The sequence below is a fragment of the Microcebus murinus genome, chromosome 12 (assembly GCF_040939455.1).
Source record: "Microcebus murinus isolate Inina chromosome 12, M.murinus_Inina_mat1.0, whole genome shotgun sequence".
Lineage (NCBI taxonomy): Eukaryota > Metazoa > Chordata > Mammalia > Primates > Cheirogaleidae > Microcebus > Microcebus murinus.
Genome location: NC_134115.1, coordinates 31,374,009 through 31,389,513, shown reverse-complemented (window position 1 = coordinate 31,389,513; position 15,505 = coordinate 31,374,009). Strand labels below are relative to the sequence as shown.

Here is a 15,505-nt window from a genome sequence, read left to right as displayed (position 1 = left end):
ACTAACCATCACAAACCTTTATATAATAAATACACAAACTGCCCATCTAAACAAAGCTTTTTTTGGTGGTTTACACAAATTATATAAGAATCAAGATTGATTTTAGGTAGGTCAACCTCTGGTTAACCTCAGACATAATATATGTATTTTAGCATAGTTAGACATTAATATATACACAGCCAATTACAATTACAAAAAGAACCCCACTTACTGAGCTAAAGAGTCTGGATCTTATCTTAGAAATGAGCGTGAAGCCAGTGAAGAATTTCCAGTATTGCTTATAAAGTTATTTTCTGATTTATACTTATAAAGTTTAGAAAATGAAGTAGGTACAAAGGGGAAAATAAAATACACCTACAATCCCACCACCCAGAGATAACCATAATTAACATTTTGATGGTTCTTGATGATATAAATTAACAAAAGAGTCAGCCCAGACAACCTTAAATAGGAGCCAAATCAAAAAATCAATGTTCATTTAGCTTAAGTTGTTTTTATACAATCTCTTTTCTATTTGGTATTCTTTCTTGAGTACAAGAAATGGATGCTGTGCCAGCAGCTTGGTGGAGTTGGGGGGGGGGGGGACAGTGCATTCCCTTGCTCATTAGGTATTTCATTAGACTAATATTAAAACTAATTTTCCTATGTAGTAGAGCTGCATTTATCAAATTGTGGCCTTTATACGCCTGCTTTAGTTTCACCTGAGAAAGAACATGAAAAGATGCTCCACAACATTAGACATTGGAGAAATGCAAATTAAAGTTGCAAAATACCACTGCACACCTATTGGAATAGCTAAAAATGTTGGAAAACTGACAATACCAAGCACTGATGAGAATGTGGGGGATCTGGAATGCTCATATATGGCTGATCGGAATACAAAGTAGTTCAGACAGTTGAGAAAACAATGTGTAAGTTTCTTATAAAGTTATGTATGCATTGACCATATGACCAAGTAATCATACTGCTAGGTATTTACTCAAGTGAAACGAAAAACCTATGTTTACACAAAAGCCTGTACACAAATATTTATAGCAGCTCTATCCATAATCATCAAAAACTAGAAACAACCTAAATGATCCTCAGCTAAATGGATAAACAAACTGTGGTGTACCATATAATAGAATACGATTCAGAAATAAAAATGAACCAACTATTGATACATGCAACAACTTGGATGACTCTAAAAACACATTATGCTGAATGAAAGAAACCAGATGCAAAAGGTTACATTGTCAGATTCCACTCATATGAGATTCTGGAAAAAAGTAAAGCTATAGGATAGAGAACAGATTAGTGGTTGCATGAGGCTAAGAGTAGAAGGGGTGTTTGACTAAACAGGGTAGCATCAGGGAATTTTTTTTTGGGGGGGTGGGTGGGTGACGGAATTGTTCTGTAATTTTAGTTGTAAGCGTGGTTAACATAACCCCATGCAATTGTCAAAACTCAAAACCACACTCCAAAAGGAGTAAATTAAATACCACTTTCCTAACTGACTCTTTTTTTCATAACATTTGAGAATTACAGCTTTGGAAGTATTTAGCCTTTTCCTGCCATCAGCCATAATTCCTTCCTGGACTCTTTATATAGGCTGAGTAAGACATGTATGTCGTTTGCAGCTTTAAGTAGGTGGTGGCAGAAAAAAACGTCCTTACCCCCAAGGATGACACTTAAATTTCCAACTCTCCCTAGGTAATAAAAATCCTAACAAAGCAGAAAAAGTAGAAAATGAACATCAGGCAAGCTACATCAACAGCCACATACACAAACCCCTTCAGAGGTTTATGGGCACAGAGATGTGGGAGGGCTACAGAAAGTACAGCAAAGACAAGAGAACAGTGAGAAAGAACTTGAAGTGAACAGGAAAATGGAACTCCCATCAATCATAGAAACAGCAACATGAGTAGCAAATAAGGAAAGTGGTAGAAGCAGCTGTCCCTACTTGGGTGCTCACCACGTGCCTGGCATAGTATCATGAGCCCTACATCCATTTAATCCTCACAACAATTCTGTGAGGCAGATATTATTTATTTTCCAGTTCACTGATGAGAACACTAAGACCCATTTGGGTTAAATGACTTGCCCGAGTTTGCATAGTAAGAGATGGAGACTGTCGGGGACCCAGGCCCACTCTCATGGGCAGAAACCCATGATTTCTACTTTACCAAATTGCCTCCAAGAAAAGGTAACATCGTTACCTTTAAAGGTATGGATACCTATAAAGGCATCCATAAATAAGGCCATGCATGAAGTATTTAATATATTTATATTCAATATAATACTCAGAGAATTAATGAGTATAAATATAAATTATGCAGGAGGCATAGTCTTGACAATCTGAAGGTAAATACATATTTTATAAAAGTTTATCATCCTTCAAGGGTAGTCAAGAAGCTCTCTTGCAGAAAGAACTGTAAAATAAATACTTTCGTAAAGCAAAGAATTGCTTTGTGATATAACTAATCACCTCATAATCTTTGTGCTGCAACATATAATATGTTTTTAAAAAATCTACATTAGCCAGTCCTGGAAATGAATAAACAAGATTATGAAGTTTTATGGGATGAATAAATGAAGGGCTTCAGTTAATAATCTTCTATTTTATACCTCTTCTTAAAAAAAAAGAAAAAGAAAGAAAAAGAAAGCATGGGGCAAATTAAAATCTTTAACATTCCATCTCTATAACTTGCAGGATCACAGTAACAGTGTGCCAGGAAGTAGCTGAAGGCAGCCACGTGAACACTACACCCATTCACCAGTCATCTATTCAGTAACTAAACACCTTGAACAGAAAGGACATGGCCCAGAAGCTAAGACCACAGGAAGGAAAAGGAACTATCAACAGCATTCAATACTCAAGATGCATTTACCAACAAAATAAAATACTTAAATATTTATACTTTCACCGGACTAAGCATGGTATAAAAACAATTTTTTATTTAAAAAACTTTTTTTCTGCCTGTTAACGAATAAAGGATTAGGGAATAAAATTCTCTCTTAGCAAAGTGATCAACTTTGTACACCATCTTGCCAACTCCCACTTAAGAATGAACGGGATGAACCAATCTGTCCAAAAATAGAGTTGTTACCCAGAAAAACCACAATCATGCAAAAATAAGATATTTCAGAACTGGCGCATTTAAAGAAACAACTCAAATCAAAATATCTCTTGCAATAAATAGTATACAATGCTAAACCATCTTTAAGAGCATGGAACTTAGAACTCAAATGTGCATGGATTCTAAAATGTGTGTAGAAACATTAAACTAATACACAAATCCAACCCAAAAACATGGAGCTAAGGGCTTAAAAGACAATTCTAAAGCACTGAAAACTCAGTTCCATAAAGCAACCTGAAAAATACTCAAGTGTTCACAGGAACCTAATTTTTATGGTGCAAGACAAAAACTATGTCCCAGAATAATGAGATGATGTGTTTGTAATTTGCAGGAACTCAATTTTTCACTTACTATCAGATGGTGACATCACAAACATCAAATATTGAATAAACTTCTGGGAAACTTGGCAAATGTTTACTATGCATGCCCTTCAATAATGATACATGTCCCAAAGTCAAATCTGTATTTAGCTTATAATCAGAATAGTTCTGTAGTGCCTACATGAGCTCAGTAACTTAAAAAAAAAAATCTAAAATTAAAATGTAATGAGATTCGATGAACTTGGTAATTTTATAAAATCTGTCCAAACGCTTTTGGAAACCAGGCTGAAAATACTATAATATCCCTTCTCTCTCTAGCCCTATCAAATAAAAAAGCACTTTAAGACATTTTCAAGATACCTGCGGCTAAAATACAAGCCTGCTGTTTTAGAAACATAATTTCAGGGACAGGTACTTCATATATTTGCAGGGGGGGAAAACACAACTTTTGAATTTGCAACATACTTTTTCTGGAAGCTGGGATTCAACTTCTTTCTTCAGTCTTCTCAGTAAAAATGGTCTCAACACCTTGTGTAGACGCCTAATGATCAATATAGTTTCTTCTTCATTTAAGTCCACCTACGAGAGAACCTTATATGAATTGGATTTTTTTTAAAAAAGGATGTTTCATATAATAAAGCTTTATGTTGCACTTATTAGGTGTTTCAATACATTCAATTTTACGTGTATTAAAGCCAGGTTTGTGCTTGTTATGTACACCTCCAAATTCTCCTCCCATCTGCCTACCGAGTGGTAATAAAATAGCCTCTAAATGGGTGTCTACGTCTTAAATGCTGAGTTCTGTGGAAAACTGCCCAGAAGCCACCAGTTTTAGATCGGTAGTGTTAACCCAAAATTTTATGGGACATGTCTGGCAATAAAGGCTGATTGAAGATTGAGATAGAATGAGAGAAAAGGGGCAACGGTCCATGTGCTCCTACTGAAGCCTTAAGTTAGACCCTTAACTTTGCTTGTCTCAAAGGCAGAAGCATTCTGAGGGAATAGGGACTTGAACACATATTAAAAAGAGGAAGAATAAGAATAGACCCAGCTTATGCTAGTGGGTCTCTAAGTCCCCTATACCTTCTCTCCTTTCCTATACCTAATCTAGCTCAAGTGTAGTCCTATTTATAAAATCTGGCATATGGAAGGCTGAAGTGGGAGGATCCTTTGAGGCCAGGAGTTCAGCCAGCCTGGGCGATACAGGGAGACCACACCTCAAAGTAAGAACAAAAAGAACAAAACAAACAGACCAACCTCTAGGGGGCAGGGTTGACTGACACTGCTTTCTACAAATGGGCAAGCAAACGACTTAACTACTGACAAAGAATGGCAAATGTGTCTTCGAAGTAGCTCAAAATGAAAGGGCCCAAACAGTTCAAACATAAAGTTTCCTAAAGCATTCTTAGTGGCTTTTCATTCCTATCGCTAAGGAACCACTGATCACAGTGACATGTGCCCACTTCTTTTCTTACAATGGCCAATGCCTTCCTTTCATAAATGATCCCTAAAAGAAAACGGTTGAAAGAAGAGTAAGAAATTTGAAAACGGCTACTCCAGGAGAAGTATACATATGTACACTCAAAATACAAGCTCACACCAAAACCTGAAAAAAGCGTGTACAGAAAATTAGTGTAAACTAGTTCTGTTTTACACACAAACTCTTTATGTGGAAATACTTTAAAGGGAGGTCCAAGTTTATAACAAGGAAAGGTTTGTTTTAAAGCTTGTATGCAGTTGGTTGATTTGGTTTGGTTCGATTAATTCAACATGTATCTCCATGTTCATCCTCCCTGAGCCCACTGCAGATAAGCACTGCATCAGTCGGGAACATTCTCTGGTGGCCTGGTAAGCAGTCTGGCAAAAGACAAAGGGGTTAGAACGCCCCATGCACCACTAGATCCATTTTTTTTTTTTTTTTTTTAGGAGGGAAAATTAACCCTGGAATGAGACCATGTCCACCCACTGACCGGCTTCATAAAACAGGAGACACTGTAAACCACCCTGTGGATTTTCGTGGCTCTAAGGTCCTCGGTTTTAGGCACTTCCGTTTCATTTCAGTGTCATGCAGTAGGGAAAAAAACACCAAGTTAGACTGTTACCCTTTCGCCAGTCATGGCAAATGGAGCATTAAACCACTGCTCGAATGTGCTGCAGCTCTTGAAAATTGTGGGGAGGAGGAAGTTGAGGAGGGCCCAGAGTTCGGGGAGCTTATTCTGCAGCGGGGTCCCAGTCAAAAGGATCCTCCTGGGGGCCACATAGTGAGTGTTCAAGACCTGCGTCAGCTTGCAGTGGTGGTTCTTCATTCGGTGGCCTTCGTCCACTATCATGTATTTCCACCGAATCTGCAACACAAGAGGAAGGGACAACGTACGGTGAGTAAGGCAGTAAACAACTGTCTCCAGCAGGTGTTGATGGTGTGGAAAACCAAAGAACCCACGCTTGGTATATGATACGGTGCGATGCTCCTTAAGATGAAAGAGTACCAAGAAACAGACCCATTCCCATGTCTGTCATCATATGACGCAAGACGTCACGTACTAAGGGAATGTTAAAGCAACAACAACGTCCCTAACAGGCCATGAGATCCCAAATCACCCTTTTACAAAGAAGGGAACTTAGGTCCAGAATGAAAAATGGTTGGTCCTGCGTCTGGATCCTGCGTCTCCCCATCTAAGGCTCCTCCTCTTGATACTTTATCATGACAACCATGCCAGATTTCATGGTCATGATACCTCTGCTCATGGTAGGCGCAGAATATAGGCAACCACCTGAAGCAAATGTTAATGGCTAGTTTTTCCAACACAGCACTGGTAGGCAGCTATAGCAGAGATGCTCTTGGCTTCATGTTTTCTTTTCTGTTACTCTGGCTGGCTACCACCTTTAGGGCTTGGCTCACTGTTGTGTTTTGTTTTGTTTGAATCGACTGCTAAAATTTAAAAAGCTGGAATATTTCACATAAAATTCTGAACATCCAACTTCTTTCTTTTTAAAAAAAAAAATTAGATCCAGCCACTGGGCTCCCTTAGTTCACACATATTCCTTACCTGCCAGGTCTAGGACCCTTGTGTTATCTAAAATAAAAGGATATACTCACAGGCAGAAAGGGTAATGAAAAAATATCATTCCTCCATTTATGTCAAAACTGCAGGATTAAATACAACACACTCCTTCAACACAACTATCACTTAAAAAGTTAAGAATACTCATATAGCACAATTCCTAAGTCCACACAGTCACTGTCCCTTTCCTCCCTCACACCTCACCCTTTAGCTCTCTTCAGGGCCACTATTCAGTTTTTTAAAGTGAACACAACGAGGAATGTTCCACTAAGCCTACCCGTTCCCTACAAACGGTGGCAACGGCCAAGGAAAACATCTGGTGCTCATATGTCCCCAGACCCCACTGCACAACACCTAGAGAGAACAGGGGGATGAGGAAAGTATTCTACACAATCCTCGCCTTCCTCATTAGAAGCTCCAGTCGTGTCAGGGGAAAAAGCATAAAATCATCAGTCAGGCTCGGATGTACAGGTAAAAGAAACTACTGGAATTTTTCCCCCTTTCCTCCACCACCTCTAACGAAAGTGTTTAAGAATAATTAAAGTTGTAAGACTAACTGCTCCAAACTTGCCCATAGCATGCAAAGAGGCCAGCAGACGACAATGTATTTAAATAAATATTCTAAATCTACTTTCCTGACTAATTTAGCTTATGAAATAATAAACAAGGAATCAGAGGCTTTTGATTTTGCTATTGGGTCTACTACTAATTAGGTCTTCCACTTGGAAAAAATTACTACCCCTTTCTACAGCTCCGTTTCTCCCAGTAACAAATAAAAGCGATGTATCTCATTACCAGGTGTTTCCAATGAATTTTGAAATATATATGCAGAAGACACGATATGAATTTTTTTAAAAGGATCTCAGACGTACAAACACATTCCCATAGTAATATCGAAAACACATCATTTCTGACACTGCCAAATTCATCTCTGAGTCTGAGGAACAGGAACACAGCATTGTCGCCCGTGCCATCTCAATTATTAAACCTCCCCTGGGAGCACATTTCCTTTATGTTATTTCCTATGATGCCACAAAGGGAACTATGGGTTCGCAGAGCAAAGGTTTAATGCAGAGATAGAACAGACCTAGAAACAGAGATTCTGTTCAATTCTGGACATAACTTAGTTTCAGATTATAGTGCTTTCAAAACACCATGGGGTAAAAAAAAAGAAAGAAGAAAATTACTGAAGAAAAAAATTAAATTTTCATTATTTGTTCCATGAAAGGCGGTACTTCCATCAGTCTCCAAGAACATATTAGGAGACGAGATGATATAAATAGAAAAACAAATTAGGAGACATGTAGGTCACAGAAACAACTCTTTCTCAGCTCCAAATAAATAGTCACGGAAACAGCCCTGAGTAATTCGAACAATGATAGCCTATTATTTTACCAGGAAAAAAACCTAAAACAGGGATACCACAAAAGCTGCAGCTCGAATAAATGTTCATATGGTGCAGACCATATGGAGAGGTGCCTACTCGTCTTCAGAGACAGAGGCACAGAGGAATGAAGTTACGCTGACAATATCCCAGGGCAACAAAAACAATTATTTCTTTCCTGAGCATGTTCAGGGCTGTTGGTGAGAAAAGAATTGCAGAAGGAACCCAGGTGAGTTTTTTTAAGAAATGTAAACTCATTAACTGAGAGAGGCGAGGTAAGAAGCCCTAGGATCACACACAGACACACAGACACACAGACACACAGACACACACACACACACACACAAATAGCATGCATAAAATTAAAAACCATGACCAAAATACATCAAACACTTTGGAAAAATAAAAAGAGAGGGAAAAAGACAAGTCATCTAATGATCCAATTAAACAATTGAATACATTCATCTGGTGTCGGGCAGGTGGGAGGAGGGAGGAGGGGATGGGTATATTTACACCTAATGGGTGCGGTATGCACCGTCTGGGGGACGGACATACTTGAACCTCTGACTCAGGCGGGTCAAAGGCAATATATGTAACCTAAATATTTGTACCCCTATCATATGCTGAAATAAACACACACACACACACAGACACACACACACACAAAAAAACCCAACTTAAGGAATACTTCACACTTTATTGGGAAGGACCATAATGAGAGAGAAAAGAATTTCTTCTAAAGCATACCTTTGCAAGAATGTGCTTGTCTTTTATAATGTACTCGTAAGTCGTCAAGAGGACGTTGAATTTGCCACTCCGCAGCTGGGGGACAAGAGAGCGACGCATGGCAGGAGTACCCTGAATGGAAAGAAAAAGCACGTTACCCAATGGGAGTCTGAGTGTGTCATTTCTCACTATTCATAGCTTAATGACACCCGGACACGTGACCGAGCCATGCACATACGCCATTGTCATACACTGACCCACTATCCACGAGGAAAGTGCTGGCTAAATGGCACGCGTCTTGACCCTCTTCAGACCCTTCCCACTGAAGACTGAGGGAGGGGAGACTGAAAAAAGGAAATGACGGTGACCTTGCGGTAGCGGAGAACCCACTGCTCTGCCGTGAGGCTCCACGTCTATGGGAGCGTACAGCAGGCGCCGGGCGCCCGGTAATTGCCTGACTTTGCGGGAACAGCCGCACAGCAGCAGCCCACAGTGAGCCAGCCGGCAGCACGCAGAATGTGCGATATTTGTCATTTGTATTACTCTCATCAGAAACCTCGCAATATGATAATTAACAATTTTCTTCTGGATTTCACTATCTGAAAGTAATTATGGTTTATTACAGTAATCTTCTTGGGATGATTAACTCTCACGGTTTAGTACATGATGTACATGACAAAACTTTACAACCAAATACAGTTCACAGATGTGCATATGGAATGAAGAAAATAGGGTCTATTTTTTGCATTTCCACATTTATATATAAATACAGCATCATTCCAAACCTTGTAAGAAATTTTCACCACAGAAGGAGCCCATTTGTCAAATTCATATGTCCAGTTAGATAGCGTCCTATAGAAAAAAAAAAAAAGGACATTTGTATAAAAATCGGTGGTTAAAAAGATGTTCTTATTCATTTTTCAGGCCTCACCTTTAAAGGGGCTGGAGAATATAAAATATCTCAACTAAATGTTTATTTTAAAGGTGTGGAAATTAGAGATAAGGCAGAAATAAGTTTTGCCACAAAGCATCACAAGTTTGTGGTTCATAAAAAAATCTCATATAAAAAATTAAAGAGTGCACAAATATAGAGAGCAAAAAACTAAATTTTAATATGATCTTGAAACAGCAATTGCCAGAGTGATTTTGAGAATCTTCAGAAATCTTCATATAAGTGCAGAGAAAAGTTGAATCAGGAAAAAGAAATTATAAAACCACATGAAAATATTAATAAATCTGTCAAGAGGGAGTAGGGGAAGAACTATCGAATGACTTTTTTGTTTTTAAATCCCTAAAGTTGCACCATTGGAACATACAAAATATAGATAAAGTGCAAATGATATCTAAATAATATAAATACAGATAATTCATATAAAACGGTCTGCAAATAGTCCCCATTAGACAAAATTTGAAGAAAATACAAAAACAGAATCCTTACTCTTACTCGAAGTCCAAGTTCATATCATCACTGAGATCTACAGCGAGACTGTGGTGAATAAGGTCGCCACCTAACACCTACGGCCAGATACGTACGCTGGCCTCCCAGGGAGGGTGGCCGCGAGCTATTATTCCCTCGCTCTCAGTGTTCACTGAAGACCTACTAAGTACTGGCCAGCAGTGAGTGAGGCATTGGGGATGTAAGGGGAACAGCAAGGACCTGTCCTTTTTTTGTTTGTTTATTTGTTTGTTTTGAGACAGAGTCTCGCTTTGTTGCCCAGGCTAGAGTGAGTGCCATGGCGTCAGCCTAGCTCACAGCAACCTCAAACTCCTGGGCTCAAGCAATCCTACTGCCTCAGCCTCCCGAGTAGCTGGGACTATAGGCATGCGCCACCATGCCCGGCTAATTTTTTCTATATATATTAGTTGGGCAATTAATTTCTTTTCTAGTTATAGTAGAGACGGGGGGGTCTCACTCTTGCTCAGGCTGGTTTCGAACTCCTGACCTCAAGCAATCTGCTCGCCTCAGCCTCCCAGAGTGCTAGGATTACAGGCGTGAGCCACCACGCCCGGCCTAGGACCTGTCCTTATGAAGCAGCAGACTCAATGACACAGAAAGTGCACACACGGAGGTTGCTTTACTGCTAAATTCATAGTTATGATTTTGATTCGGGTTCTGCTTTACAAAGATACAATAAAGGAATATTTAAGGATATACAATCTTTTGATTATATATAAGGTTTTGTATATAATGTTTATATATATAAAATATAAAATATTTATTTATATATATATAAAATCTTTTGGATATGGAATAAGGGAAAATCAAAGAAACCTTAAAACACACACACACACACACACACACACACACACACACTCCTTTCCCCTTCATGAGCCACCTAAGGAGTCATGACCAGGTGTCCTCAAACTACGGCCCGTGGGCCACATGCGGGTGTTCTTGCCCGTTTGTTTTTTTACTTCAAAATATGATATGTGCAGTGTGCATGGGAATTTGTTCATAGTGTTTTTTAAACTATAGTCTGGCCCTCCAACGGTCTGAGGGACAGTGAACTGGCCCCCTGTTTAAAAAGTTTGAGGACCCCGGTCATGACGAATAAGACCCACTAGGCAGTGTGCAGGCTGTGTGGACTGCAATGCTAACAGCTGATAAAATCATTTGGTCCTGTGCTTACATAGCTAATCAAAGAGGCCTGGGTGGGGTGGTGGGAAATTAGAACTTAAATTCAGATTACATGCTCTTAGTAATCCTACTACATGCTACAATTCTGCCTTAAGTGAAAAACAAGGACAAGCCGCGACCAGGGCACTCGACAACATACAGAACGATGACGGCGGAATAAATGACTTTACTTACGAAAGGGGAACAATGATGAGATAGGGGCCATTGAGTCTTTTGTGCTCCATCAGATAAGTGATGAGTGCAATGGTCTGTATGGTCTTTCCCAGCCCCATTTCATCAGCTAAGATTCCGTTCAAATTGTTATTATACAGGGAAACCATCCATTCCAGGCCCTGGAGCTGAAATGAAGAGTAATTGCTTCAATTATCCAAGATCTGCACAGGTAATTAATACTAATACAACTCAAGTGAGGCTGTGACTTCTCAACTCCTCAGTGCTATATGTTGGGTTCCCCGCAGTCGGAAAGTCGGGGAGGCACCAACGCAGGCAGAATGTAAAATACGAGCCTGTAATCATCCCCGCTGCCTGGCAGGTGCCGAGTGTTAATCAGATTTAGAAATGGTGGGCTATAGCATACTGGTGGGATTTTAAGCAGCTTTACTGCTCATCCTTACTTAGCATGTCACAGTATATGACATTCAGAATTATTACATAAATGAAGAAAACCCAAAACTATAAAATCTCTTCCAACCACTCCAAAAACAAAAAGCCAATGTGAGCATTAAAGACAAACAAACCAGAGGCCAGATTTGGCAATCACTGGACATAGCCTTTTTTGGTAATGACTAGACTACCCCCTAGGGTGAGATCCCCTCAGTGAGGAAGCGGAGTGACCAGCGAGCCAGGGCCACTCTGCCGGGACCACAGGAGGACATTTTTCTTCCTGGCAGAGAGAAGTTCCCAGGCAGCACATGTGGAAGCTTTGCAATGTGGGCACTCCCCAAAGGCTGCACACGCCGGAAGCTGATTGCCTGGAAACACGTTCAACACGTTTTTAAAGTACAAAAGCCCTGCATCACAGAGTCAGCTTTGGATTCCCCACGTTAAACACAAAAGAAAGCCTGGGTGAAGATACAAAATTGTTAAACCTCCATCCCACAACTACTAATTCCCTTCCGCCATCATGCCACAGATGCTGGATTATATATACATTATATATATAAAATATATATAAAATTATATATGTTTCTGCTAAAGTCAACTTAGCTTACTAATGACGCTATACTTAGGGAAATGTTAATATTAATTTGTTTTATATAAGAGCAAAGCAAATGATTCATTTATTTAAAATATCAAGGTCTGTAAGATGCAGGCCTCCCTTCAGAAGCTTGCATTCAGACAGGAAACATAAACAAGGCACATAGGCACATTTCCCAAGAACTAATTGACAGTTGCCAACGTGTAAAATTTTATTGACCAGAAATTTTTCTTAGAGAGACAGACACTACAGTGGTTTGAAGAACCATTTCAAAACCCACTTGGGGTACCTTGTACCATGTAAGACTCCAAAGCATCCTAAGGTTTTTGCAGAACTACAGCAACACCAAGGGATAAGGAGAGAAACAGGAAGAGCCTCCAAGAGAACGGGCCAAAGACAGAGAGGGAAAGAGGGGACATAACTGCAAGCCACAAGGTGTAGACAGGAGGAACTGCCTGCAACGTGACCACACAACCACCAGACCTTTAGAAAAGTCAACTAAATACAAGAAATATTTGGATACTTCATGAGAGTAGATATTTTTTTAAACAAAAATTGGTAAAGGGTCGAATTTTGCATAGGTGACAGAACCAGAGACTAGACAGGGGGTACTAGAAATTCGCAAAAGTTGTGATTCGAACTTTCCCAGGCTGTGGGACTGGGGGGCGGGGAGGGATGGATATTGAATGAAGCTTATATGGCTTTCCAGGAAGCAGCAGGAAGGCCCCAGCTGTGTCAAGTTTAAGTGAATATTAATGATCGAAAAGCCTGTCAAGGAGCAAGGAGATAGAAAGCTTACTCGTGGACAGAAGCATCAGGAGAGTCTTCGGGCCACATTCTGAACTGTGGTGGAAGGAATGGAGAAGATCTTGATCAGACAGATATGGGCGGTCAGATTGCAAGAAGCAGGAACCTCATGAGGCAGAAAGCCAGAGGGAGACAGTGCAAGGCACGCCCAGCTCAGTGATGGGGAGAGGCACAAAAGTCACACGCGGGAAGTAGGAGAAGCCAGGTTTGGAAAAAGAGTGATGAAGAGTGCTTATGAAGGTGTGGGATGGGGGAGAAAAACAATGTGGCATTGAAAATTATTTATGAATAATCCAACACATCCCCCACGAACAGGTACACAAATGGTTATTAGAACATACTGTGAATTAACATCTATGACAGGTAGGCCAAATGATGAAGAAGATGAAAACCACTCTGGACCTCATGAAAGTGGTACGGTCTTTGGAGAAAAGGTGACCTTACCAGGGCCAGAGCCGTGGTCCTCCCTGGAGGCCTTAAGACCTTTGCAGGACATCCACCAGGTCACAATGATTGTCATGATACTAAGACATGATCTGCCATTTTTACTGTGTTGACAACTGCACAGATGACACAAAAGCAATGGTGGCTAAAAACTGCTGGCACTTTAGCACAAATCAAGGCAGTACTATGCTAGCAATCACTGTATTCTCCACTTCCGTGCAATGGCAGCAGACACAGTGCCAAGTGTTAAGAGTTGTGGGGACCCGATGCCAAAAAGTTTGAAAACCATTGGCCTAAAGCATGCACTTTCTAAAGTATATTCTAGAAGACATTAGTTTTACAGGATGTTAAGTGATGATATATAAAAATAGGGTTTGGTGGTCAAAGTAGTTTAGGAAATACAAAGTTAAACAATGTCAGACAAGTTATTTTACTGCAGGACACCAATGTGCATCATGGATTTGCAGAGCCATTAGTGTGCTAATGTGTGTTGTGAATTGCCAAGAGGGGTCAAGGGGTCATAGTCAGGGTGACCATATGTCTAGTTGGCTTAGGACAGTCCAGGATTATGCCTATTATCAATAATAACAGCCTCTATTCACTCTCACAAGTATCCAAATTTGGAATAATAAATTATATGGATAAGCCTAGTTACAGCTGATAGTATTTCCTATATTTATTTGACCATAAAACTTTTTTTTTTTTTTTAGGAACAACTCATGGAACTCATGTGTTCTAAGGAACACACTTTGGGAAACACTACAAAGTGGTAGGAGGTAGAAGACAGGAATTAACCTCAATCCAGACAGGTCAAATGAAACATTTGTTATGTTAATAGCCTAGTTTTTAATCAACGCACACAGATGCTCACAACTTTATTGTGTCTAAATAAAAAAGCACGAGTGTAGTAGACAGCTACTCCTAGGTGGTTGGACCCATGGCATAAAACTATAGCGACAACCAAAAACTTTAAAGAAACACTTCATTTACTTCAAGATGAGGCATGGGTGTTCCCTACATTAACAGAATGTGAATGGGTTTTCCATTTTGAAGAGATCTACAATGAAACTGTTCTCAATGTTAAGCCAGTATTTCTTAAGACAAAGTTCATCCCAAAACCATAACAGAGAAAACTGGTATGGTATGCCCTAGTAAAGATGGTAACAGGGAAGGAAGTACCCTAAAAGAATCACAGGCACAGCAGGAAGGATCTCAGTATCATACATGATGTGACTCAAATTTGTCTCGCCACCATGAAAACCTCTTCATCAGTCAATAGGCATGACATACTTCAATCAAAATTAGGTAAAAGATTACTACTTGCCAAGGAAACACAAACCACACCCATTACCTGGTAATGCTTTAGGATCCCGTTAATGAGGAGGGCAGACTGCTTCTCCACCCTCTCGGAGATGGCGTGAGCCACGGTGTAGTAGGACTGGGAGCCCCTGGCGCTGTACTGCATGCTGTACTCATCGTCCACATCTTGCTTCGCTGTCCTGAGAAAGGGAACGTGGAGAGTCACACACAGACATTTGTGTGCATGCGTTATTTCATCTCATTCAAAAAATGAATCGAGAGCCTAATATAGCTGCAATGAATACGGTTTATTTATCACCCACTACATGCCTTGCAGTTAAAATATAAAAACCTATAATCCTCACAAACACTGAGCACGGTAGGCACTATCATCATCTCTCTCATTTTATGCATGCGGAGAACTTTAGGTTCAGAAAGGTTATTTCATTTGTCTGGGTCACATAAAATGCAGTGAAAACAGTATTTGAAAGCAGGTCCCTTTGACCTC

General features: G+C 39.9%; 1 protein-coding gene across 5 annotated transcripts in view; it reads right to left on the bottom strand.

Moving 5' to 3' along the window:
• SMARCA2 (SWI/SNF related BAF chromatin remodeling complex subunit ATPase 2) overlaps window positions 1-15,505 on the bottom strand; it is a 169,882-nt gene that overhangs the window by 92,028 nt on the left and 62,349 nt on the right. For all 5 annotated transcript variants that reach the window (XM_012737315.3, XM_020289283.2, XM_020289279.2 and 2 more), the window contains exons 14-19: window positions 15,050-15,197; window positions 11,424-11,587; window positions 9,397-9,463; window positions 8,633-8,743; window positions 5,542-5,784; window positions 3,905-4,018 (exon numbers count right to left, since the gene is read on the bottom strand). In XM_012737315.3, the coding sequence (XP_012592769.2) occupies window positions 3,905-4,018; window positions 5,542-5,784; window positions 8,633-8,743; window positions 9,397-9,463; window positions 11,424-11,587; window positions 15,050-15,197 (847 nt within the window). The remainder of the gene's footprint in view (window positions 1-3,904; window positions 4,019-5,541; window positions 5,785-8,632; window positions 8,744-9,396; window positions 9,464-11,423; window positions 11,588-15,049; window positions 15,198-15,505) is intronic.